The 27,164-nt window shown below is 33.9% G+C and overlaps 1 protein-coding gene across 2 annotated transcripts; it reads right to left on the bottom strand.

Moving 5' to 3' along the window:
• On the bottom strand, positions 1-26,377 carry LOC108905099 (coactosin-like protein). 2 transcript variants are annotated; one of them, XM_018707874.2, is made up of 5 exons: positions 25,868-26,377; positions 25,622-25,675; positions 629-714; positions 330-570; positions 1-267 (listed from the first exon to the last, which is right to left on the bottom strand). In XM_018707874.2, the coding sequence occupies exons 1-5, from the start codon at positions 26,207-26,209 to the stop codon at positions 151-153; spliced, it is 840 nt and encodes a 279-aa protein (XP_018563390.1). In that variant the 5' UTR covers positions 26,210-26,377; the 3' UTR covers positions 1-150. The 2 variants fall into 2 exon arrangements, with proteins under 2 accessions (XP_018563390.1, XP_018563391.1); XM_018707875.2 differs by lacking the exons at positions 25,622-25,675; positions 25,868-26,377 and adding an exon at positions 14,209-14,480.
• Positions 26,378-27,164: the final 787 nt, after the last annotated feature.

Genomic DNA, 27,164 nt, shown 5'->3' with positions numbered 1-27,164 from the left:
TAGGCACTCTATTTTTTATTATTTAAAAATAAATTGCACATGACTTATTATAATGACTGCATAAATAAAAATAAGGTATACATCGTATAAGGCATATCATTACCAACAACAGTAAAATATATTATTCATATTCACAATTTATACAAAGACTTAAATTTCCCTGACTCCCGTCCCGTAGTTTGCCCCTCCGGCCTTGTTTAGCTCGTTCACGAAGTTTTTCAAATCAATTTCAGTGGTGTTCTCTACTTGCAACTCCACTGCAAAATTCTGAAACAGGAGAAAGAAGACGATGACAAAGCAATGAATACAACATTTTTAAAGTATCTTACAGAAATAACATTTTTCACAACAGCCTTATCGGTGGACATTTTGGCTCGTTGCAGGACGCTGACCAAGGGCCCCACCCAAGTGACAAAGAGGAATTTCTGTCTTTTCGACATCTCGTCTCCGGTTTGGACTCGAATGTAGCCAAAAGCTCTTTCGTTGTCACTGAATTGTTCTTTGAATTTACCAAAATCTGCTCCGGTGGCGGACGGTGCGATCTTTGAACCGTCGAACTTTAAAACGGCCCTATGGAACAAATAAAAAATATAAAAAAATTCGCAAATAAGTATTTAACGACACTAACCATTGGGTTTCTGAACTGTCCGACCTAACATCATCGTACGCTGCTCTCACCGATTCAATATCCATGCTGGTGGACATAGTACTATTCTGAAACGAAAATAAACCGTACATTAAAAACTTGTCTTACTCATGAGTTAAACAGTTAAAAGCTAAAATAAAAATAATGGAACCAGACCTCGGTAAATATTTCAAGAGAATTTAATTTGAACTGAATTTTAATTTGTTATTTTTTGGTCTCTGACAAACCTTGTAACGAAACCTTCGACAGGTATTAAAAATAAGAAACTTTTATAATTCATCTGTTTCATTACATTAGTAATATGTACGTTAAGAAATTGCATCGTTAAATTTTCACTTTCCCTCCCAAACTAAATACTTGGCGCAAAATATCAGAATGGAATATCGCATAAATAAACCATATTTAAGAGTTCGTATTACTCATCAGCACCATATGTGGTGGTGAATTTAGAGGTCAGAAGTCAGGACATCCTTGAGAACATGGTCGATCTAGGCCAACAATATTTACACAACTACTAAAACAAATATTATGAGAAACAGTAACTTATTCGAACAAACCTATGTGATACAGGATCTTTATCAATGTTTCTCACTTTTTTGGTATAGAATCAACACAAAATTCTTCCTTAAAACTTGCCATATCCGTATGGATACGAATTAAAATATAAAATTGTTAAATTCAAACACATTTTTTAAAAATTCCTTTATTCAAAGTTTGAAATATCCTTTTTCTTTACAATTTTCTAACTAGCCGAGATTTAAATTCAGCCAAAAAGTTTTTACGGCGTTTTAGTTTCAAAACTGCTGCTGTTTATACTCTTTTAGTGTGACGTCACATATTTAGGCAACCCACAACAAATTGTCATAGTTCAAATTGTACAGACCGAATGTCACCCTTGAGTACTATTTAGGATAGATACTATAAAAATGAACAACTTCAAATTAATTTATTTTTACAAGGATTTGGAAGTATTTAAGAACAACCAACACGTGTTTGGTAAAATAGATACACTAATGTGCTTAAAACTTACAAAAAACAATATAAAAGGATATTCATAAATTTAAAGTTAAAATTTAACATTAGCCGTGTCATTTCTAATGCGCATGCTCGGACGGGTACCCTCATACACAGGTGAAATCATCGCTGTCGTCTTTGGCGTATTATTTTCTCTTCTTTTGTTTAATCTTGGCATTTTCTAGTTTCTACTAAGTATTTTTATTGTTTTTCTTGGCGTTATGCTGCGTTAGTGTGTTTATTTATCCTTTTAAGTGATTTATTATAGACGTACTCTTAACCGATACCAAACATTTCTTGAATGATACCCTGATGCGAGGCTACTTCGCTTACATGAAATTATCTTTAACGCGCTTGCTCAGTATAACATTGATAAAGTTTTAATTTATAAGTCAATATTCTATAAATTTAAATATATAAGTTATCGGGTTTGAAACTTCTTGAATATTTCTAATATTGCCAGAATATCGCGATATTTAAGGTCATGACAAAGAAGACATTTTTTTGGCACTTATGTCCCAAGTACATAAGGTCGAAAATCAATCTAGTAAAAATGTGACGTCACTACTAAAAAGGTCTATTATGATCAGACCTTAACTTTGCCATGAGCAGTGATAAACATTTAAGTAATTTTTCTGAATGGATTGTAGATATAGGATTGATTTTTCCACCTCTTAAAAAGTGTGCTTGTCAATTTAATCTATATCTGTTTCATAAAAAACGTAAGCATAAAAACTGTAGATATAAGTTGAATTGACAAATGAAGTAATTTGACTGTTGAAAAAAAAACACGGACCCCCAGTCTCAGTTTTTTTTTTAATTAAATATATGTAAGTACTTGCATATATATCTGTAATTTTTATTAAATTATTCGTATTAATGTAAAACGACTCCAATATTTCTTTGTATGCAATATATGCTGTAGTTACATGAGTGTCTATCAGAAATTTACCAAAGGGAGCAGGAGAAAATGCTAGCCATAAAAAGAAACTAAAACCGATACAATTTTTCTGAATTGACGACACCTTTGTGTTTACGCATCGAGTGCAAAAACAAGCATCAAGCGCCCCCCTCCTCATTCCGTACGCCCATGATCATGTACGATTTACCGTCGGGCCTTGGCAATTACTTTGTCTTGCCGCAACAAATTCATGTTTGCGGTCTTCTACGATCTGTAATGTGGTCATGACATTACATTACATTTACGTGTAAAATACAATTTTCATTTTTCGAACGACTCGCGACATTTTCGTAGCGCTGTATTACGGTATACAACTTTTTAACGAAACGAGAAACACGCCTGTACAGGGTGGGCAAATAAGCGAGGTAAGCGGCTGTATCTCAAAAACTAGTGATCGTAGAGAGCTACGGTTAAAAATTTTATAGGCAAAGTGGGCAAGGGAAAATGCTGGAAATTATTTTCAAGTTTCCAAGATGGCCGCCAGTGGGCGTTTCCACCATCTTGAATTACATAAAGTTACGTTTCTCGCGATTTTCCCCAATGAATGTAACAAAAAAGTATTTGCGTTTTAATGTTAACTTAAAGTCGAACATTTTTTGTAAAAACAATTTTTCTCTATCTTTCGAAATAAAGTGGTGGGGGGTATTTGAATGTTGTTTTAAATAAATGCCTGTAACTTCGAAACGGCTTAATGGATTTGGATAAATTTGGTATCATTGAAAAGAGCATTTCTTGGGCTTTTAGGTTTCTCGTAATCATGACAGTTGCGACCTACACGGCCGCCGATAGAGGGCGTTATTCGATATTATAACCAAAATATTGGATTTTCTCAAAAAATTTAAATGCGATGATATGACTTTTTTTAGACTAGAAAATAGACAAATGACCAACCAATAAGCCTGCGCAAACCGCATCTTAATATCTTTTTCCTAACTCAAATTATTAAAAAAAAATACTAAACCAGGAAAATTCATATATCCCCATTTAAAAATGCATCGGTTGCTTTCGATAAGAAGGCAAGTAGTAGGCCATGGAAATAAAAGACAAACTCCTCTCTAAAATATTCACAAGAAATGTCAGTTTATTTAGTGCTGTGATTTTAAGTCGCACGTTTTCGTATTTATAAGCGATTTTCCTTTTAAATAAAGTTGTGGTCCTGAAAAGGACCGATTTTGAAAAAAGATTAATGCCTTCTGTGTTCAAATTGCCTTCCGTCATATTCCACACATTGTTCCAGTCTTTCTTGAGTCGACAGAACCGCAGCCTCGATTTCTACCGCTGATAGTTGACGAATTGAGTTTCGAATTCTGTTTTCCATATCCATTCGTGTTGTTGGTGGAGTTTGAAAAACAATGTCTTTTAAGCGTCCCCACAAGTAAAAATCAAGACATGTCAAGTCCGGAGATCTTGCCGGCCAAGGAAATAGGCTTCCCCTTCCTATCCAGCGTTCTCGAAAGGTCCCGTTAATATGGTTTCGGACATTAATTGAATAATGTGCCGGACAACCATCTAATTGCAGAAACATAGTTCTCCTAGTTTCGAGTGGCACATCTTCCAACAAAATTGGCAAGTCGTTGATCAAAAACTCTAAGAAGCGGTTACCAGTTAAAGCTTGATCAAAAAAATAAGGTCCAATAATTCTGTCCCCAATGATACCGCACCACACATTTAGGCTCCAGCGTCCCTGGTGCTGCACTTCTCTTAACCAATGCGGATTTTCAGCGGACCAATAATGCATATTATGACGGTTTACTCTACCATCACTACTAAAGGTAGCCTCGTCGGTCCAGAGAATTTCCGTTAAGAAATTTCTGTTTTCCTCAAGCATGCCTAGCATCCATTGACAATAATTTAATCTATTATCGAAATCTTGTTCATTTAGCGCCTGGTGCAAAACTATGTGGTAAGGATGTAATCTAAAAGTAAAAAACAACATATGCGTAAAAATAATATAATCAGAATAACACTGAATTGTGTATTTGAGAGTATGTGCTAAGATACTTGGAATAAGATAAAATTATTTACCTATAATCTTTCAAAATATTTCTAACAGTTGTTCGTGCTATTCCCAAGTCTAGAGACAATGTTCTAGTTCCTACATGTCTATCAAATTCTATGTAAGCCAAGACATTGATAATGTTTTCTTCGGTCCTTCCATTGCGACGCCTGCGACGTTTAGGACGACGAAAACTTCCAGTATCGCGTAATCGCTGTACCAAGCGCGGAAACATTCTTCTCCCGTAATGACGGCGATCTGGATACCGTGCCGCGTACTGTCTTGCAGCTATAGCTGCATTTTGAAAACACTCGAAATAAATCGCAATCATGTCAACGGCTTCATTATTTGTGAGAGGCATTTTGATTAAAAAGTACTCAAATTATACGCAATCAACAATATTAGGCTGCGTGTGACAAAAGTTTGACGTTACTTGGCAATATTTTTGTTAGGCGATTGTCGTGTCCATGGCCTACTACTTGCCTTCTTATCGAAAGCAACCGATGCATTTTTAAATGGGGATATATGAATTTTCCTGGTTTAGTATTTTTTTTAATAATTTGAGTTAGGAAAAAGATATTAAGATGCGGTTTGCGCAGGCTTATTGGTTGGTCATTTGTCTATTTTCTAGTCTAAAAAAAGTCATATCATCGCATTTAAATTTTTTGAGAAAATCCAATATTTTGGTTATAATATCGAATAACGCCCTCTATCGGCGGCCGTGTAGGTCGCAACTGTCATGATTACGAGAAACCTAAAAGCCCAAGAAATGCTCTTTTCAATGATACCAAATTTATCCAAATCCATTAAGCCGTTTCGAAGTTACAGGCATTTATTTAAAACAACATTCAAATACCCCCCACCACTTTATTTCGAAAGATAGAGAAAAATTGTTTTTACAAAAAATGTTCGACTTTAAGTTAATATTAAAACGCAAATACTTTTTTGTTACATTCATTGGGGAAAATCGTGAGAAACGTAACTTTATGTAATTCAAGATGGTGGAAACGCCCACTGGCGGCCATCTTGGAAACTTGAAAATAATTTCCAGCATTTTCCCTTGCCCACTTTGCCTATAAAATTTTTAACCGTAGCTCTCTACGATCACTAGTTTCTGAGATACAGCCGCTTACCTCGCTTATTTGCCCACCCTGTACAGTAACCATCTGTTCTGGCGGGATTTTATGCCGAGCATGACGCCTGAAACGTGTAAATACAAGTTAAATAACAAACAAGTAACAATAAAAGGTTACAGAGGCGCCACGAGAATCTCGATGCCATAAAACCATAAAGGTATTAGTTTCCCTCATATTCGGTTTTAAAAAATAAGTAACGTGTAAGAATAGTGTTGAAATTGCTTTTTGATATACAAGGTGAAAAGGTTCCATTATTTTACATTTTGCAACGATTCTGTAGGTCATCGTTGGCTCATTCAAGCATTTAAAAAAAAATCGAATTCACGTATTAACGCAATCAAGCCCTTCAGATAATTTTCTAATAATAACAGATTTGAGCGATTAACGCACTTGAGTTGAGCTAACACTCGAGGATTTGAATTTTTAAATCCGTTTTATCGAAAATACGATAAATTTCGAAATAATTGTCATTAATCCGAGATTTACATATCACCTGTGATCGAACTCCGATATATATTATCGATCGAATATCGGCCGAAAGACGTTCAAAACATATTTTGACAGCTTATGTAGTCGGAGATATGCAATTGGGCATCGACTCAATTGCAATAACATTGGTGTTTATCGACAAAGCCGAAACAGCTAATATAATACGTACTTAGAGGAGCCTAGACTGAAGATTTCAAAGACAAATATTCTGCTGAATAACAATTAAGGATGTAAGAAAAAACAATAGACTTTCCAGCGAATTATATGGTCAAAACACACTTTGTAAGGATATCGTAAAAGTTATTTTATAAATATTAAACAGACACTGCATTTGCGGTTGACGACTTAACGATACATGTTCCCAAGTATATTTATCATCGATCTGTGCACTGAAACGGCGCACCCTGTACACGATCAAATAAAATATTTGTAAAAAACAATGCTCGATTTATAAATAGAGAAATAATGGGTACTTGACAATATAAAGAATCAGTTTGGGTGCAACTGATTAAAAAATACTTATACGTGTATCAAAAATTGGCTGGCCAATTTCGTAATTAGGTGCCTTTTATAAAATGTTTGCGTTGATAGGCACTCCACATTATAAGAAAGTGTTTAATCCCATCAGATAATCCGAACAAATACCCTTATCTTACCCAAGAAGTGCTTTATTGTAAGCTGTAAACATATTTTTAGATGTTATCAGCGAGCTATTTGCACATATATTTAATGGCCTAATCCAAACGTTACTGTAATCACGCATCGTAATGCAAATAAGTGTTACGTACTGATGCTGCATTAAAAGATATATTGGCGTCATACGTAACTATTATTACCGTGTGTGTGTACCTTTCTCACAAAATAGTTTTGTTGACAGTATTTGTTTCATTTTTTTTTAAAATATTTTTCGCAGAACAATCAAGTTGATGGAAAAAATGTCGGTATCAGTAGAGGAATTTAATGGTTCCATAAATTGCAGTTGTAATCAATAAATTATATCCACGATAAGAGACGGATCGAACACAAATGGTAGTAGCAGCAGCGCAATTATGTGTGGACCAATTAAGTCTAATTCGAATTAATTAAATATTAATTATTATCCAAAATAAGAACTAAAAACATACATATGTACAAAATAGTCCAGGAAAGTTAGATATAAAAAGATGGAATAAGCGAACCTTTTTACTTTGAGATTTTTTTATAGAAAAGTGTAGGTTTTGAGGTCAGAAAACCAGAAACATACATACAGCATTTTGAGATAGAGATATACATACTCGTATATGATTGTTCCCGTTTTTCGACCAAAAACTGATATCTCAATGAAGAGCCATTTTTTTCGAGTTTTTCAAAATTAAATTTTCTACAAAATTGCTCCTATGAAAAATTTCGACTTTCCCAATAGTTTTCCAGTAGGTATATATTTTAAATGAAGTAAGTACAGATTATGTGAAAATTAATGTTTTGGAGCCAAAGTAATGCTTAATTCATTCTTAACTAACAAAAGTGAAATAGAGGAAAGTAACTTGCAGAAAATTCTTGGAAAATCTTATACACCGTGTCCACCTAGTGCGCGTAAGTCCAAGATATAACTTAATTTTTTTTCTACAGAGTTGCCTACTTTCCCGAGCTGCACAAAATGAAAATATATTTGCATTCAGTTTTTCCTGGGCAGGTTTTTAAATGGAAACCTATATTTTTATGGCACTATCGAATTCTACGTGCAAAATTAACGGGACTTTGTGTTATGATCCCTATTAAAATATTGATAGTTTTCGAGATAATCGACTTTTCATTTTTTTTCTTTTGTTTCGTCACTTCTAGTAGTTGACATAATTATGATTGTATGACAGCTAGAAATTATTTTTTTTCAGAAACTGTAGAGTGAAGATGGCTCTTTCAAAAAACGTATCAAAAGTTGACCTGCGATATACAGGGTGCAATAAAAATCGTGCCAAACCTGATAATTTAAAATTTGAAAAATCTCGACTTTTTCAAATAGATCACCCTGTGTTTTATGATTTCATTAGTTGCTTTTCTGTAGACTCTACAATTTTTTAATAGCTTTCCCTATACCTAAGTTGCGTAGTTTTTGCAAAAAAAAAAACATTTTTATGTAAAATACCGGATTAGCGCCCGTTCGTTTGCCGGGAAAAATATTGTAAGGGTATTTATTTTAAGTTAGCTTGCGACTATGAGTATTCTTTTTTAAAAATTCTATTCATCCAAATTTTTTAATCTCCAATATCACTAATAACTTTCCTAACTACGGTAACAGTGCTTGATTTTCAATATGATACGGATGAAATTTCTTCTTCAATATTTTATTTGTCAAGCTTTTGAAAACTCCAAGGTTACTACTAATTTCCTGGCACTAATATTTGGATTTTCAACAGCAGACGTCACAACTTTAAACTAAATATTATCGTTGTTACTTTCATGTCTCCTAGTAGTCTTCTCATAATTCGCATTTGCTGTTCATTCAAACCTTTCCTTCACACTTTCAAAACAGTGGGAATCTGTAAATTTGGATCATTTGCTTTGTAAATTCGTGCTGCTAGCAAATATTTCCCATATTTTGCTAATTCTTAATCACTTGTAGCGATTTTATGGTTTTTGATTTTATTTACAAATAAATGGTAACTTTCAACAAAGACTTATTTATTAAACACAAATATTTAAATTTTTCAGTTATTAATTTTTATTTTAAATAGTGTAGTTAACTACTAACTAATAAATTTAATAAAAATAAATACCATTACAATATTTTTCCCGACAAAGGAACGGGCGCAAATCCGGTAATTTACATAAAAATGTTTTTTTTTGCAAAAACTACGCAACTTAGGTATAGGGAAAGCTATTAAAAAATTGTAGGGTCTACAGAAAGGCATCTAATGAAATCATAAAACACAGGGTGTTCTATTTGAAAAGGTCGAGATTTTTCAAATTTTAAATTATCAGGTTTGACACGATTTTTTTAATAGATTTTCGAGGGTCATTGCGAATTAATTATGGGCTTTTTAATATTTTCCAGAAAAACCTGCTTTTTTTGAAATTTCAGAATTAACAATTGATTCTAGTTAAAAGAATATAGTTATAACAAAAAAACATCTTATTTGTGCCTACTAAGTCACTTATTTGGAGTAATAAAAGACAGTATTATCATAAAACTCGTCATCCTAGATCCTAGGATTACAACTTATAAACTGCGATAAAAATTTTTGCTATGGTAAAAATTATACTACTGCTACGTAACAAGAAGATGGAATTACAACGATAAATAGAAAGTTAGCAAAAAACCTTTTAAGGCAGATATTTTTCCCTTAGTGTAACAATGCATTAAAAAAATGTTTTCATGGAATACGTATATGTATATTCTTTGGCTGGAACAGGATGAAGGTATATAAAACACTCTTTATAATAATACATTTTTTCTTAATGGAAAATTTAAGGATTTCTTCAGTAAAAACAGCGGAAAAGATACACCTACGCAGTAGTGGTTCTATGGCAATCTTGACTACGAATAGGATCAACAAATAAATCAAAATATTGTACAAACTATCAAAGCATAATATATAACATGTATACAGGGTGATTTACTTTTATGATTAACATTAGCATGATTCACTTCCAAAATATGTCACTTTAAAATATCATTGACACATAACCGATACATCTGGACATTCTTAATCATTTTAAATAGTGTCGTACATACTTCAATCATTACCCTGTTTACCGTCTTTCCGAAGTCAGTTGAGCATGTATAAAAACGCCTACCATTAAAATTTAATGGGTTTCATAGGCGTCCCTAAAATAATTTTCTGCTAAAGGTAATAAATAATAATTTGTATATGTGTAGAAAATTTCTACTATATGTTCATTTGGCCAACAACATATTTTAATTATGTACGTCCTCAAACAATGTTATTATACTGATGGTAAATTTTGGTTACCACATATCAAAAAACATTTACATTTTCATTAAAATATATTACTGCTTGGTATTGCCGCACTGCACTGCTAGGCAATTTGTCAACAACTGAAATTTATGGCCGATCGCCCAGTGCGGCTGTATTTGTGCGCCATTTGCCCGCGCGTAGCGACCGAACCTGGTACATACTGCCTAGCTCTTTGGTCTTCAATTGAGATCGGAAAGAATATACCTAATTGTAATGAATCCATAAGAAGCCATTTTTCTCAAAAACCAAGCATTTCATTTAAAAACAGTAAGAGACCTTTTTGCTGTAGAATAGAACGCAATGTAAAAAAAAATCATTTTGAAAAATTTCCGTAGCGACCGAACCTGGTACGTACTGCCTAGCTCTTTGGTCTTCAATCGAGATCGGAAAGACTATACCTAATTGTAATGAATCCATAAGAAGCCATTTTTCTCAAAAACCAAGCATTTCATTTAAAAACAGTAAGAGACCTTTTTGCTGTAGAATAGAACGCAATGTAAAAAAAAAATTCATTTTGAAAAATTTCCAGTGGCGTAGAAATTATATTAAAAATAGAGCCCCTTACGGGCGCCTATGATTGATCTGTTTTCACAATTTGTAAAATTGATAAGAGCTTTTAATTGGTACGCTTCATACTAAATATAAAACAATGTCTTTTACATTTAAAAAATACAAAAAGTAAATAAAAACCAAAAAAAAAATGTTTCTTCAAGAGCTTACATCTCTAAAATGAAGCCCTTGGAAGAACAATTGTATACTTCAAATTGACATTATTTTAACGAAATCTACCGATGGTTAAAGTCGTAATCATAAGAAGAATCATCATTTGTGTGAAATTAAACAGTCGTATTTTTAAATATACCTAAATTAAAATCGAAAGAAATGAAACTCGTCCATTTTTTCCTAGCTATAAAGGTAATAAAAGATAAAGACAATGGCGCATAAAATCCAGCACAGAGTCGTGACGATGTAATAATAAGGACGAAATGTCGACCAAGTGTACTGGTGTTTTTTTTTGTCCCTGATCTAATCTAGACCAACATGCAAAAAAGTAACAACAGAAGTTACCAACGAAATATTTAAAGAAACAGAAAAATTCCGTATAAAATGATTCATATGCTGCACGTTTTGAAAAACAGTTGAATATCTCCTTCGCTCGTGCAGTAAGACAACGCCCGAGATTAAACGTAACTTTGGGCAAAGCGTCGAATGGATTCGACATTTTAAAAACCGTAAAAAGGCCAAAACTGACGCATTTACATGGGACTCTTGAAGCAGTCCTCTCCACAGAGACAGTGTGGAATTTGTCGTAGGCGGCCATGTAGCGGGTAAGCCCCCTCACACATGCATTTTAGTGAGTCACTCGATCCATGACCCCGGCGGCGAGGAACGCGCGCGCGCGTTCGCGTTTTCCAGCCCGTCTGAGGGATTAAAGGCACTTTAAATTTAGATAGGACCGTCCTTTGTTGTCTACACACTTATTTTAGGCATCAGCGCTCGGCTAAGAACAGCCGTGAATGGCTCCTTCGGAAATAGATATAGAAAGGATAATTTTTAGTTCGTTTACCCGATGCCCACGTCACAAACTAGTCTTTTTTAGTCTTGTGATATCATTTATGCACACTTACGTCGTTCAGATAGGTCCTGACAACCCTCTTTGATGAAACATCATTATACCCGTTATTTTAAAAGCTATATATACTTAAAATGCTACAAAGAAATAACCCATGCTCTTTTACCATGACAAGAAACGAAGACAAGCCACTCAGCTCGACAGATTTGAATCCATTTAAGCAAGTCTACAGAATTCTAGTCGTTCGAAAACCTCGTCTAAATTAATATCTACTGAATTGAAAAAATCGTTGCCTATAAATGCTAAAGTAGGCTTTAAATTTTTAAAATTCCAAGACGAGGTAAAACAACCAGCCAGTTCGTCAGACTTGAGTCCAGTCGAACTAGTCTACGGAATTCAAATGTTTTATAAGTACTGAGTAAAAGCTATAAATACTTAAAATTTCAAGATGAATTAAAACGTATGCTCTTTGCATTGCACTTGAAATAAACAAGCCAGTCAGATCGCCAGATTTGAATGCATAAACAATTTACTGGCTTGGTACACAATGGAGGCTCAGTTAATTATCATACATGTACTTTTATATCGTTACAACGGCATTGACTTTGTACTATCAACCCCCTTTTAATGAAAGTCTGTTTATCTTTTTAAAATATTATTACTTTATGTAAAAGTTTAAATGTTATAACTATAAACGTTTAAGATTCCAATACGAAGTAAAATAACCAGCCAGTTGATCAGACGGAATTCGAATATTTTTCTGCATTTATATCCATAAACACAACTGACAGGTACTGATCCCCTTTTAATGAAATATCTGTAATTGCTAATAAAGTCGGCTATAAATGTTTAAGATTTCAAAAACCAGTGCACATTAACATGAAGTGCACCTGAAATAATTAAGTAGATAAGCCAGAAAACTCTCCAGACTTGAATCGAATCGAGTAAATCTACAGAACTAGATTTCAATAGTAGTTGCCACTGAAAACTTTGTCTAACTTAACAATGAACTGAGAAAAGTGTCTTAGAAAATCGTAAACAATTTGTTCCACCTTTGGCGGCAAATGTGAGAATGTGAGACCAACTGTCATCCATAAGCACTCATATCAATGATACAGTTTTTTTTTGATGACTTTATACCTTTGTAAAATATTATTACGTATTATTTATCCATCTTAAATGTCATAAATATTAAATATTCCTAAAACCAATGAACATTAATAGAACGTGATAAAGTAGATAAGCCAGCAAAATTCCCAATCGAACAAGCTACAGAATTAAGCCTTGACAGTTGTTAGCACTGAAAACATCATCGAAATTAACGACGAAGAAATGTATCATAGAAAATCATAAACAATTAATTGGTTCCATCTTTGGCGCTCAACGTGGGGTGGGGCCTCTTAAACGTGAAAGCAACAACACAAGTTCCTTTTTTTAATGGTTAGCCATAAAAAAGTAAAAAAATGCGTTGTTTTAAATTAATGTCGAAACTGTGATTTGAACTACTCATCGGCTTGCCCGGTACAAATCAAGTGCATAAACTGGGTCGACGAATGCGGCTAATTGAAGAGGAGCAACGGACCAACAGAGAAAAATCCGCCTCTACATTTCGCAGATGTTTGCTGCGGCATAACCACGACGACAGCCATCGTTTAAACAAACAAACAAGCGACATAATTACGACGGTCGCAAGTGGATAATTTTTATAGACCGCCCATAACACGACGCTGTTGGTTTTACGATTTTCGTGCCGTGATAAGTTTTTAATTATATGACGTACGAAACTGAATCGCATGTTTAAATCTTCTTTCTCTTTACCGATAACAGCGACAATGTGTTGTTACATCAAAATGTTTATGATTTAAATATTAAATATAATATTTATATAATTTAATTAATAAACCTACCAAACTTACTTTGACAGTTGTTTTAATTGTTATCAACAAATATCTGAGAGATGTAAGCCTACTTTATAAATGCGTTATGTTTTTTATTGCCATCAATTCACATGTGCTTGGAAATGTTCTAATAAATAAGTTCACGTTTTTCTCTAAAATGAATGGCTTAACTTCTTCAAACAAGTACCTAGGTACACCTTTTTTCTTTAAAAAGAGCTTAATATCTAATAAAAATAGCCATAAAGTTACCGTTTAAAAATTTTAAAAATTACAAATACTAAGGCGTGTTTTCCTTGGTCAATTGTTTTATTCCGACGTCCTCTACCTACCGCCTCTCCATGTCTCATTCTTGATGGGACACCCCATGTATTAATGACTATAATCTCTATATCTAAATGATGATTCAGTTTTTTAACAATTAATCTTCGATAGGAATTTTACTGACACAACAAAGTAAATAATGATGTGGCAGGTGTTCTCACGTATCGTACTCAAATTAAAATTAACACAATCATTTTCACAGCAAAAAAATAACTTACTCCCGTTCACGTGATTATCTTTTCCTCCAAATCACTCGTGATGGTCAGGATCTTAACTAGCCATGAAATGCAATATACCACTGACGTATACTCGTGGAACAGCCTCAATTTCTTTAAAAAAAATTGGTGTCTAGGCTAGACCGGCAGAAAACTAAAAACTAGAACCTGACTTGATGCCAATTTAGGCAAAACTATCCACTCAAACGGTCGGTCCACTCAAGGCGATATAATGGGGTCAAGTTTAGGTGCAAACACAGCGAAAAAAGTGGCACTTCAAACTTTTAAATCCGCCAAATACCGTGAAGCTACAACTAATGTGTGTTCTAATAGAAAGTTTATCGGTAATAGGGTATTAAAATAACTGAGATAGCAATTAAAGGATTTTCGTATCAACTGGCATTACTGTCCACTCGATTCCCGAAATCCCACATCCTTCCAGCTACAATCCACAGGGCGGTGCTTTTGAGAGAGAACGTCAGGTTTTTTTCAATGTCAAGTAGGAAAAAAAACGTGAAGAAAAGAATAAAATGCCCATTAAAGAATATAAAATTCGTATCATACTATCTATGTGAGGTAATCATGCACAAACATTGGAATATACGACACTGTAAATGATTCACTTACGTCGAATTAAGCTGATGAAATTTATGGCAAGCTTGAAAACAATGGGTAGTTAAACGAAAGAAATATTTCGTTTTATTTATTTGTCGTACGTAAAGCTTAAAAATAAACCAATCGCAAAACGAAATATACGCTTGCAAAATAAAACATTTTTTTATAATAACCAAGTATTTGTTATTAATTACTTAAATATTCGCGCTTATTATTTAACAAGTTCGTGAAATTACATTCATTTTTTTAACTGGTATTCGCATTTGTAGCCTAGACTAAATTTTTCACGGTATTTAAGACTTTCATTATTTTTCTCATATCGATCTGCAGTTCCGCGTTCTATTTTCCGCGCTGTATATTCCACTCTGAGACGTTTTTCCGTTACCAAATTCCAAGTATTCCCTCATCTCATGATGGATTACCAATCGAAGATCCATCTAAGGCGAACGATTTTAATCTCACCAGACATTAAAGGTATAAATCATACAATGTTTACAATTACATATTTGTAAGACCACATCAGCGTTTAAAGCGTTATATAACATATTACCATGACGGCCTTATCATGTGATTTTTACGCCATCGGATCACGAACAATTCGTTATCTGCTTTTAGGTGGATTTACATTTTTTAACACAAGTTTCGAGTCACTTTATCCGACTTGAGATGTTTAAATTGTTGCATTATTCTGATTATGGCAATCATTACGGCTTTGTAGCACCTGGTCACGCCCAAAGCAATTTTATAATAATTGTATATAAGTATAGAACAATTTATTAACTGAAAATAGGAATATACAAGGTGTTTCATAATTAGTATGTCGCAATTAGTCACTGGATTCTACGTTAATAAATACAAGCCAGAAAATGCCGCTTCAAATGGTTAAGTAAATTTGACACGCTAATTATAGAAAATCAAAATGTTTGAACTCAAAAAAAACATTGTTTGAAGTTTGAAGAAGCGTTACCAGTTTAGTAGAATAAAATGAATGATGTGAAGGTGTTTAAACTACAACAGATCTGCTTTGTTAAAAAAGTGGCAGAAAGTTGCATTTTATGCCATGATTTTGTCAGTATTTCTCTCAAGTGACGTCACCACATACTATTTTCACACCGCGGTAAAATCTCTGCTAAAAATCCAAACTTGCGTAATAAACTGTTGAAAACATGCGATAAGCAATTAATTGTACAACAATGTATTGAAAATTCAAACTTATGATTGAAGGTTTAGAAATTTCGCCTCAAAATAGCAGTACTTTTTCAATATCTAGGGACTTTAGTAGTACTTTATCAATCTAGGGACTTTTAGGCTGCTATGAAGTCCCTAGATTGATAAGTACCGCAATCTAATCTTGAAATATAAGATTGATTCTTGGATACATACACAGGATGTAAGAAAACAATTTTCAAAAGGAAAAACATCTAACATATCATTCAAACCTATGATGTTTTTTTGATGCACTCATTTTTTCGCATCTGTCAATATACCTACGAGATAATTTTGAACAGTCCATTAAAAAGTAATTCAGAATTTTAATATTAAGAACAGTTAGATATAGTCAGGATTCACCGAAATATTTAGGTTAAACATAAAGACATTTGGTCAAAAGTGATGCTTGGTCATTCTAAGGACTTTAAGCTGCCAATTTTAGGGTTTTCTTCAGTGTTGAAAGTACAAAAACATAAATTATGGATGATACATTGAAGTGGGCACAACATATCAACAGTTAAGAAATTATATCACCTACATATATGTATATTCTAAAGATGACTTAAAAGTGTAATGCACGTAAGCACTTGTTATCTACAGATGTATATTATTCGCCGATTCATTCTCAGATTAGTAAAATCTGTGATACAATAAGAAGCACTGCAACTTTTAGGCAATGTAGCTAATAGAAAACACTATAAACAGTTATTCAAACATTTAAAATTATGACCCTATATCACATTGTTTAGGCATATACAGGGTCGGAAAGTCCCCATGGTTCATCTGCCGTTACGTGAGAGCGATAAAGTAAGTCATAGAAATCCGTGCGATAGAGAAGGATGGCTATAATGAAGGAGTCTCATAGTCAGTGCCCGTTTCGCCCTTCCACAAATAAGATCCACTTCCACTTGTAATTCAGCGACCGGTGGTCATCTTTGTTTTCGTCGTTTGGCTTTTCTTTAATAGGTGTCACTACTTATATAATTTCGACTTCTGTTTTCCGATATGTTAATACCATCCGTTAACAGAGGGCAGCACAACGCGTTACAAAGCAAACTTTTTACAGTAGCTAGTAGATACCTCTGTTTGTAAATCTAGTGACCTTGTTTCCCCTACTGAGAAGTTATTCAAATGGAGTATAGTGCTCAGCTGCATTTAAAGTTCATTTAATTGTTATTTAAGTATACTTTTCAAAATGACTTAAAAATCCCAAAAAAAATAAAGCAAAATTTCCTATTTCCCCAATTCCATAAAAATCTGTAGATCTGGCATCGCTCTCTCTAGGGCTGCGCCTCACCTTAGACAAATTGTGCTGCCCTCTGTTAACGGATTGTATTAACATATCGGAATACGAAGTCGGAATTGTATAAGTAGTGACATCTATTACAGAAAAGGCAAACGACGAAAACAAAGATGACCACCGGTCGCTGAATTACAAGTGGAAGTGGATCTTATTTGTGGAAGGGCGAAACGGGCGGTGACTATGAGACGCCTTCATTATAACCATCCTTCTCGCATGGATTTCTATGACTTACTTTATCGCTCTCACGTAACGGCCGATGAACCATGGGGACTTTCCGACCCTGTATTTTTCACTGATTCATAAAATCAAAAATAATTTTCAAATTGCTGCAGAGCGTCATCAGTACCTACAGTACTCGTCTAATTTTTTTTAGTAACGCTCTTTTATATATTAAATATAAAAAAAATCTTGATATAAATAATACAATATAATTTATCTCCCGGCATCTTGGAAACAGTTAAATTTAAATACACTCAAAATTAGAGATCATGAATTTGTGATCACCTTTCGAGCTTTCGAGTCAAAGAGGATGTACATTGTACGCTGTACATACACAGGGTGTCCCGGACTTAATCTATCGGACTTAGGGTGTGAACAGAACAATAAAAAATAATGGTATCTCGTCTTATACATTTTTTGTTTTACTTGATTTTAAATTGTATGAAAAATTTTGTCACGTCGAGGTGCCAATATAAAGATATATCGACTATATCTTACACCAAATCCAGAATGGCAACAATATGGTACAAAAACATCACAGCTGGTACGAATAAAAAAAATAACAGGCTAAAGAAATGTCAGTTCATAAAACCTTATTTACAATTATTAGATGAAGAAGTAGTAACGAAATAAACTGTTGTTTCCTTGTTCAAATGTCAAATTTGACAGATGGGTAGAATTTTCAGGACAAAGAAACTGTTTTGTTAAATATTTAGCAATTTCAACTTCTTCCATAATTCTCTGGTATTAGCAATGTGATAAAAAATGCTCTCTTCTCACCGGTATAATCTTTCCGATCTCAATTGAAGACCCAAGAGATTGGCAGTTCGTACCAGGTTCGGTCGCTGACGCAGCAACTCGGCATTGAAATATTTGAAAAACTTGTTGCCATATTTATTTAGCCATACCCATACAGGTCTGGTCGTCCAGTTGAGCAATGCACGCGCGGGCAAACGCCGCACACACATGGCCGCACTGGGCGACCGGTAATAAATTTCAGTTGTTGACAAATTGCCTAGCAGTGCAGTGTAGCAATGCGGAATTTGGTGTGATTTAGTTAATTTTAATTTATTATAGGCACCTTCTATTAATTATTTATATTACAATTGCGAAAGGGAGAAATAAGAGGGATATTTTGTTTACTAATATTATTACAACATAGCATTTTGGAGACCTTTTGAAATGGAACAAAATGAAATTTACCAACAATATAATAAAATTGTTTGAGGACATAAATAATTAAAATAAGTTGTTGGTCAAATGAACATATAATCTACAAATTACATACAAATTATTAAAATTTTTTACCTTTAGCAGAAAACTTTTTTATGGACACCTATGAAACTCATTCATTTTATTGCTAGACGTTTTTATACATGTTCAACTGACTTCGGAACTATAACAGCATGATTTGTTTAAACTGTATATAATACGCGCAATCAGCTCATAAGTTGGATCTTTAAAATTTAGCCTTAACTTTCTCCTTCATTTCAGTAACTTTATATTATCCGTCAACCACGGGCAATTCATTGTGATGCAAACCGTTTTTAAATTTATTTTATTTATGTTTATATTTGTTGCTTTTAACTATCTATCGATCATTTGAGAAGTCCACTCAAATCTCAAATCGATTAATACGTATTAATTATTATTGTATGTACGTATATGAGGACGTTGAAATTCATACTTACACCTATAAGCTCGTTCGTGATCAAGGACATCCACTTCCAATTTATGTAGCTGAAACTGGAATCCATTTTTTACAAACACAATACAGCAGTTGACAAGTCAACAATGGGCTAACTGTCGTCTTCTTGACCCATAAGAAGCGATACTTCAACTCGTTTATAGCCGATCTTTAACATTATATCTTTTAATTGTCTCACAAGGCATTGACATCGATAACTAATTAGTACATCCTCCGCATATATGCGGATTTGTGGAATAATAACGCAACATAACGGGTTCTTAACATTTCGCCGGGCAACTATTTCCATTATTCCATTACAGTTGAGAAGTTTGAAAATACGTTTTTAGCATAAATACGTCTAACCGTGAATTACGGCCGCGTCGTCTTTATTTTCAGGGACGGCATTAAAATATTTGTATTGTGCATTTCTAAGCACTGTAGCAAACTTAGCTCCCATGGGCGTAGGTAGGATTTTTGCTTGGGGTGGGCACTGAGAAGTCAGCTGGTTAGCCGGCTAGTCTGACCAAAAAGATGATATTATTGGATGGTTTTTCTTTCTGGGGTAGGCACCGGGCTCTCTAGGGGCGGCCATGCCTCCCCTGCCCCTCTAGCTATGCGCCTGTTAGCACCTAACATGAACATGTAATAAATTTCCTGCTAAAGCATCTAGATTGATGTTTGACATACCTATATCAATTTGTGCTAGTTAAATCTAAATTTCTTTAAAATTTAATAATAATAATAATAATAATAATAATAATAATAATAATAATAATAATAATAATAATAATAATAATAATAATAATAATAATAATATCTCTACTCCTCATTTTAATTACGAGAATCAGCCCATAAGTCGGAGACTTGTGCGGGAGAGGAGGCGGCATATTATTAGGCAGGCCGCATTTGCGCCCAGGAACGACTTTGTTGGTAGGCCCTAACCACCATTCAGTGCATGAATGAGGGAAACTTGGAAAACCTCATTAATTAGGGGGGTGGTCAAATGCCAATCGGTGTCAATCTCTCACATTGACCCAAGCCAACATTCTTCCACCCTACCATACCTGCACAGAGGGTGCCAATCCTCCGTACAAGCATAGCTAATCTACGGTCTACCGGCCGCGGGAATCGAACCCGGGCAGAAATTTGCACACGATTAAAGGACTGACGCCTTAAACCGTACGGCTATCGACCGACAACAATTGGTGTAATACTTTAGATAAAAATATTGGATTAGTGTATAATAAATTCTTCAATATATGTGAAAATTAATTAATTGCATAAAAATATATTGAAAATTCAACTGTTTCAAAGTTGGCATCAGAATTTTGTCCCGACGGCATTTCTTCAATATTTAGGAAATGTATTGACAGAGATTTACAAACAGAATAATTAATAAAGTCAAAATCTTTATCATGGTCTTTCTTTATCATGTTTCATCGGAATTCTTAAAAATATATGTGAAGGAAAAACTTTTTATAATATTCTGTCATGTAGCATTATGTTTATTAAAGTCCCCCATTAGACAGACATTCAGGACGAGAGAGTTCTTCTAATTGTTGACATTGCCCAGTCTTAGGGAAGTTAGGTCGTCTGTGGCCAGGGGGCAGTGAGATCGACAGTCAGACCTCAGATAGCATAACCTCGAAAATAGGAGATTCGTTACTTAAACTGAATAGAGAGGTAAATGCAATAAATAATAATAATAGGTTACGGCCTACAAACGTTAAATTTTCTGAGTAAGCGTCCTAGATCTACAGGGAGTTAGAAGTTTGACTGTCTTAATTTTAACAGACGATAGAATACATTAAAATAAACAAAAAGTACCTAAATTATTTTTAATACGTATGATTATTTGGACCACGTGAACTTTTGAGTACTTTAATTACATATTAGATTAAAAGATAAGTTCCTGTTTTAAGAGATTCATAATTACTAAAATTCGAGCTAAAATTTAAGCACACCACTATCTTCGTACTAAAAAATCGGTACATTTTACTTTATTTATTTAAAAACTGGAAAACAATTGTCTTGAAATTTACTAAATGTTTCACAATAATAGCTGTTTACATTTTTTCCGTAGGACAAGTATGCCGCGTGTACACGTGGTGTGCATCACAAGGTAAACCCCGGTGGCAACGTGGGAAGAAAACCCCCAAAATTAATACTCGCTGTATTTTGAAAACTGTTAATCTTTTTTTGTTCATTTATGATTACTCTATCTCACGCTAAAGTAATGGCAGTCAAACTTCTTATACCCTGTAGATAGACCAAGTATCACAACGTGGTGTAAAAATAGTAAGCTGTGCTTGTCAGCCGGCAAAATATCGTCCTGTCTCCGTATGACGTCACTTGAGACCAACTCAAACATAAAAGTTTTACGATGTACCACGGTAACTATATACAGAGTGTCCCAGAATATATGGACAATCTCTCGGATTTATACAGGGGACGTTAAAATAACATGATAAATCCCTATAAAAATTTTCCTTAGAGGCCCCACTACGGAGTTGCATGCCCCTTAAAATACTTTGTGTAATTTAATTATTATTTAATACGATGGACAACAGATAAGATTTCTTACCAATTGACCCATGAAAACAATTTGTAGCACAATAATGCCATTTTTTTACAATCTTTACGACAAAGGCACAAAAAGAATATTTTTAGATATCTTGAACCTTAAACTAAAAACGGCACTCTTGGTTGCTATCGATAAAGTGAACAGTTTTCGAGTAAAAAACTGTTTTTGTTTAATATGATTTTTATTACATCCGGAAAGAGAAATAAACTGATGAAATTTGTATTCTTTCTGTGCCTAACTAAAAAATTCCACTTTTATTAAAATTTGTTTTTCCCTAAAAATAATTAAATTACACAAAGTTATTAAAATCTAGGGAAAATTTTTATAGGAACTTGCCACGTTATTTCTGGGACACCCTGTATTGTAACGGAAAATTTAAGTTTATCATGTACATAAAATGTGTAATTTAATGCTTAGAGGCTTTAAGCATCTAAATAAAATATACGAAAATCACTAACAACGCTGAAGATTTATCTGTATTTCTCGAAATCCTTATCTGCTGTTGAAGTTGTTCAAGATAAAAACTGTTGCACTCTGAATACAAAAAAAAAACAATGGAAAACGACCATATTTATCAGTTCAATTATTTAAACAAGACCCAATGTGGCAATCGTGACATTTATTGTCAAAACATTTACTGCGATGTAATGTAGTAGGTACCTATACTATTAACAATTTTTCTCATTTATTTGCCGTTCATTAAAAACATAAGCTTTATGCAACTGTTTAGATTAATAGATTATGACAGATAATTAAACATAAATTTTAATGAACTTAAATTTATTTGTTTGACAGAACTGAGAATTGCAGAAGAAACTCTTCTAGTATAAAGCTTTTATACTTTACAAACAAGAATTTAGAACAGTGTATCTACATGAATCGACAAATACTGGGGTAATGATGGTGGTTTTTACAATTTTTGAGAAAACAAAGTTATTTAAGCATGTTTATTCAAACTTAACAGCTTTATTCTTTACTAAAAATAAGACAATAAATGATAAAAATTGCAACACGCCACGATTTACGAACGCTAAATAAATACTGGCGGGCAAGAATTATGGTAATGAATACATATTAAAATCCTCGATCTAGTTTTCCAACTGCGAGCGCAAAGAGGAAAGAGAGGCCGTCGTATGCTTATATTTATCGTAACAAACGTCTGCTCCTGGCTCACCATTGCCAGATGTCAGCTAAAATGGAATTTAAGGCCGAACTAGTCTTGCAGAATTAAAAATTGAAGAAGAAAACTACCGTTGATGCGAATGAGAGAAAATGAATGTCGGTATATAAGCTTACATGTTGCTATCAACATTAATGTCCTTGAAGAAACAGTTGCTGCAGTAAATGCTAGCTGTACAATTTTTCTGCTATCGATACATACGAGATATTTATTGAAATATTTAAATCTACGCGCTAAAGGCAACCGTATACGAAATAAATCATACTCGCCTATTTAGTACAATCTACATTTTTATAGAACAAAAGAATCGATCCTGATTGTGACGTCATTAAATCCAGAGATCACTCGACAGGTTTAATTAAGTCGGATAAAGTGAATTTTTAGACGCAACTGATTAAAAACTACGGTAATTTTCGTCGAATTAATGTATAAGAAATTGGAAACTTGTTTCATGATATTTAATCGCAAAATGAATAATTGCAAAGTACTTATTCCATAATTTTATCCTTATTTTGTCTGTTAATATTGGCACCATATCAAGCTAGTGTGAAAAATCCGATTAGTCAAACGGAACAAATAGAAAAGTGAACTATTATATCAGTACTTGTAGCAGGAAGCTTAACCGCCAGAAAATTCTACAGCACGTTTTTAAGTGAACTTACGCTCAATGTGCTCAGTCAAACTTGAGGTAATTTAAAATAAATCCCTCAAACTGCACATATCTCAACGTGGTCAATTAAAAAGGTTTATTGTTATTACAATAAGTTTTATAAGAAAAACACATGTTCTCTTGTATTTGTCGTTGAACGCAAGTTTTTTACAGAAACTAACAGCTTATTTTACTACGCCATTACACTGACTCATAGGAATGCGTAGACAACTATGATGTTATGCCTAATCAGAGGATAACCGGAAATCTCCTGATAACAGGAAGTTCATTTGTTTTCTTCGTCGCTGCCTACTTAATAATAATGGTATCTTAGTAATTTTTATTTCATGCGATGCAGTGGACTTTCTACATTTGACAAATTAATCCCTTCACTCGAGATTTACTACAATCTCGGTTAATCTCAATTAACAGCAGGATTAAAAACGATTTGGTTTTATTGCTCTTCAAAAAATCTTTATTTTTTGAGCCGCTTGTATCGTCAAGTCACCAATGGGTTTAGTTTATCGATTTTACCGGTCTTGTAGTCGCGAGGACCCGAGAAACTTTGCATTCACGAAAATATTCTTGCTTTTACGTAACGACGTTATAATTTCAATAGATTTCAATAATTGCCCGCTTTCATCCCAAATTTATTACCGTTTTATCAATCTGTATAACTGTTAGCTATACAAAAAAACGTGGAGCCTTTAATCTACGGAGAGAACATCAATTAATTAGAATTAAAAAGTATATACCGTTAGTTATCGAAAATCTCTTTTAGGCTAGCCGCCTGGTGATGTAAAGAGGCAGATCTTAAAAATAATGCAAGAAGAAAGGTTAATTTTCTATATATACAGTGTGACTCAATAAAAGCCTCTTTACATTTGTTTTTTGGAACGTGCGTTTCGAATGATTTTTTTGATTGTTGAAACGCAATTGTGACGATCGTGTTGTTCATGTCTTGTTGATTTTTTGATAGCGATTTTTGGGGATTTACTTGCAAAAAATCAGCATCACTTAAGAAATTGTGAATACAAGTTGAAAATTTTGAATTTATCAAGTTTCTCTTTCCGTTGAAAAGGCTAGGAGGCCTTGGAAAGCCTAAAGACGATGACCGACACTGACACTGCTGATGTTTTAATAAGAAATCTCTAAAATCTGGATCACCATAATTGTGGAGCAACAAGTACATCTAGAAGGTCATCAATACAAAAGATATGTTTTCTTAATGAGCCACACTGTATACGTATATTAATAAAATCCATTAATTTGTTCTAAAATATTTACTTAGCAAGTTTAAAAATCTACGTGTTTAAAACATTATTTTTTAAATTACACTTACATACAGGGTGTCCCGTTCATTTTTCAAAAAAACTTGTGTGCAAGTTCCTCATGGAAAAATAATTGGAGTAGTTCATAGTTATTTTCTTAGACGCCCTGTTTTTGAGATACAGTGTGTTGAAGTTGTTACTTTCCAAATGGTTTTCTTTAATTATCTTTAAATCAGCTAAAGATAAAAATTGGAGGGTACAATCGAAAAAAAATATGTAAAAGTATACCTTTTTTTGTAGTATGCTTTGGAGTTTACAGAATAGTTTATAAATGTAATAAATTTTGACTATTAACATATTTTTCCTTCAAGTGTATCCTCAATTACCCGTATCGGCGACACTGCTTTTCAGAAAGAAACCGTTTGCACAATATTCTTAACGAACAGTTGATGTTTACTCGTGTACAAATTTTGAAATTTTTATCTTTAGCCGATTGAAAGATAATTAAGGAAAACCATATGGCAAGTAACAACTTCAACACACTGTATCTCGAAAACACGGGGTCTAAGAAAAAAACTTTACATGAACTACCCCTATTATTTTCCCCTGGGGAACTTGCACACAAGTTTTTTTGAAACATGAACGGGACACCTTGTATATTGACCAAATATGTTATATTTAGAAAAAGAATCCTACCTTTTTTGGGGCGCCGTTCTGGTGGATAATGGGTTCAATAGGAGCTTCTTCTTGCTTCATGAAACAAAGACATAAATATATGTTAATATATGCACTGTAAGTTAATTCTAAATACTTTCAAAACGCTCTCCGATGCTATTCGAGATATGATGGTCATAAAATCAGAATAAAATTTTAATTAGATTCTAACCTGTGATTCATGTAGACATAAAATAATATTTATACAAGGGGAAAAAAACCTCCTACCTTTTTGGGAATACCGTTCTGGACAGCGGGTCCTACTTTTACTTCTGGCACTTCTTTTTTGATTTCCGGCACAACTTCTTGTTTTATCTCTTCTTTAACTTCAGGCACAACCTCTTGTTTAACTTCAGCAACAACCTCGGCCACAACTTCTTGTTTCACTTTCGGTGCATCTTCCTCGACTTCTGGCACTTCTTGCTTTATATCCGGCGCTTCTTGCTTTATTTCCGGCACCTCTTGCTTTACTTCTGCCGCGACTTCTTGCTTTACCACGGCCGCCACCTCCTGCTTCACCTCGGCCACGGCTTCTTGCGTACCATTTTCGATTGCGGTTTCTCCCGGCATCGTATATCCACACCGTTCAAATTGCTAACCTGGCGAGATCCACTTATCAATTTCACTTATTAATTACCGGCAATTAACTCTTCCTCCGGCGTTCATGAAAGCGTTAAAATCGGTGAACCCTGGCAGACCGCGAAATGTCAAATGCGCCGGCAGCTGGAAGAAAAAACGGCAAGGCAGGCTGTGCAGTGCACTCTCATCGCGCTTTCGGGCGAAGCGCACAATCACATTCGGAACCTGTTGCGCGCGAGGGAGGGGAGGTTTTTGGCTGTCGAACGGAATTTTTTGTGATAAATCCGTAAAAAATAAAAATCCGAGGACTGGAAGTTTCTGTCTCAACTAGGTACCTACTTCTCAAACTTCGCTGCATTAAATTCTTTCTTTCTGGAATTGACCAGAGTACAAATTATAGTAAAAATTTCAGATACTTAATCGTTTAAAGCTTACATTTAAAAAATCTACTTATTGTAGATCAAGTTTTATTGAATCTAATGTGACATTCTATTTCAGGTTTTTGACAAAAGTGTCTAATTTTCTCTATTCTAAGGACACATCTCAATCGATTTGCGTTGATCAAAATGCGTCTGTGTCGCATGACTCATATTAACCAATCAATAAACAGAACTTTGATGATTTTTGTAATAAAACAAATATTACTCCAGATTTAGTTCCAATAATCAGAACAAAAAAAGGTCAGAGAACTTAAGTTTAAATTAATTTTGTATCCATATTTATTTAGTGTACTTATTTTTTCCTAAAAATCTGTTTTTCCTCGGTTATGTTGACAAAAGTGATGAAACTCTCTTATTCTGACGTCTGATTTTATCATTTGTATCTCATACCTCACACTAAACTTATCAGGACAGGAAATTCCCATTAATTTTTCTTTAGAAACACTTCAAAAATAATAATCTTTCGAATAAACGGAAAACACATATTTAAAAATATATCTAGGGCG

Source organism: Anoplophora glabripennis, unplaced genomic scaffold, assembly GCF_000390285.2.
Source record: "Anoplophora glabripennis isolate ALB-LARVAE unplaced genomic scaffold, Agla_2.0 scaffold129, whole genome shotgun sequence".
Taxonomy (NCBI): domain Eukaryota; kingdom Metazoa; phylum Arthropoda; class Insecta; order Coleoptera; family Cerambycidae; genus Anoplophora; species Anoplophora glabripennis.
The sequence above is the reverse complement of the archived record's forward strand: the minus strand, read 5'-3'. Positions and strand labels throughout refer to the sequence as shown.

What these genes read in the sequence shown, in the direction of transcription:
- LOC108905099 (XM_018707874.2), bottom strand. Translation starts at nt 26,209, where the DNA reads ATGCCGGGAGAAACCGCAATCGAAAATGGTACGCAAGAAGCCGTGGCC. An exon ending in AGAACGGCGCCCCAAAAAAG is followed by an intron (nt 715 to 25,621) that starts GTAGGATTCTTT and finishes TTTTCGTTTCAG; the next exon opens with AATAGTACTATGTCCACCAG. An exon ending in TTGTGAAAAATGTTATTTCT is followed by an intron (nt 268 to 329) that starts GTAAGATACTTT and finishes CTCCTGTTTCAG; the next exon opens with AATTTTGCAGTGGAGTTGCA.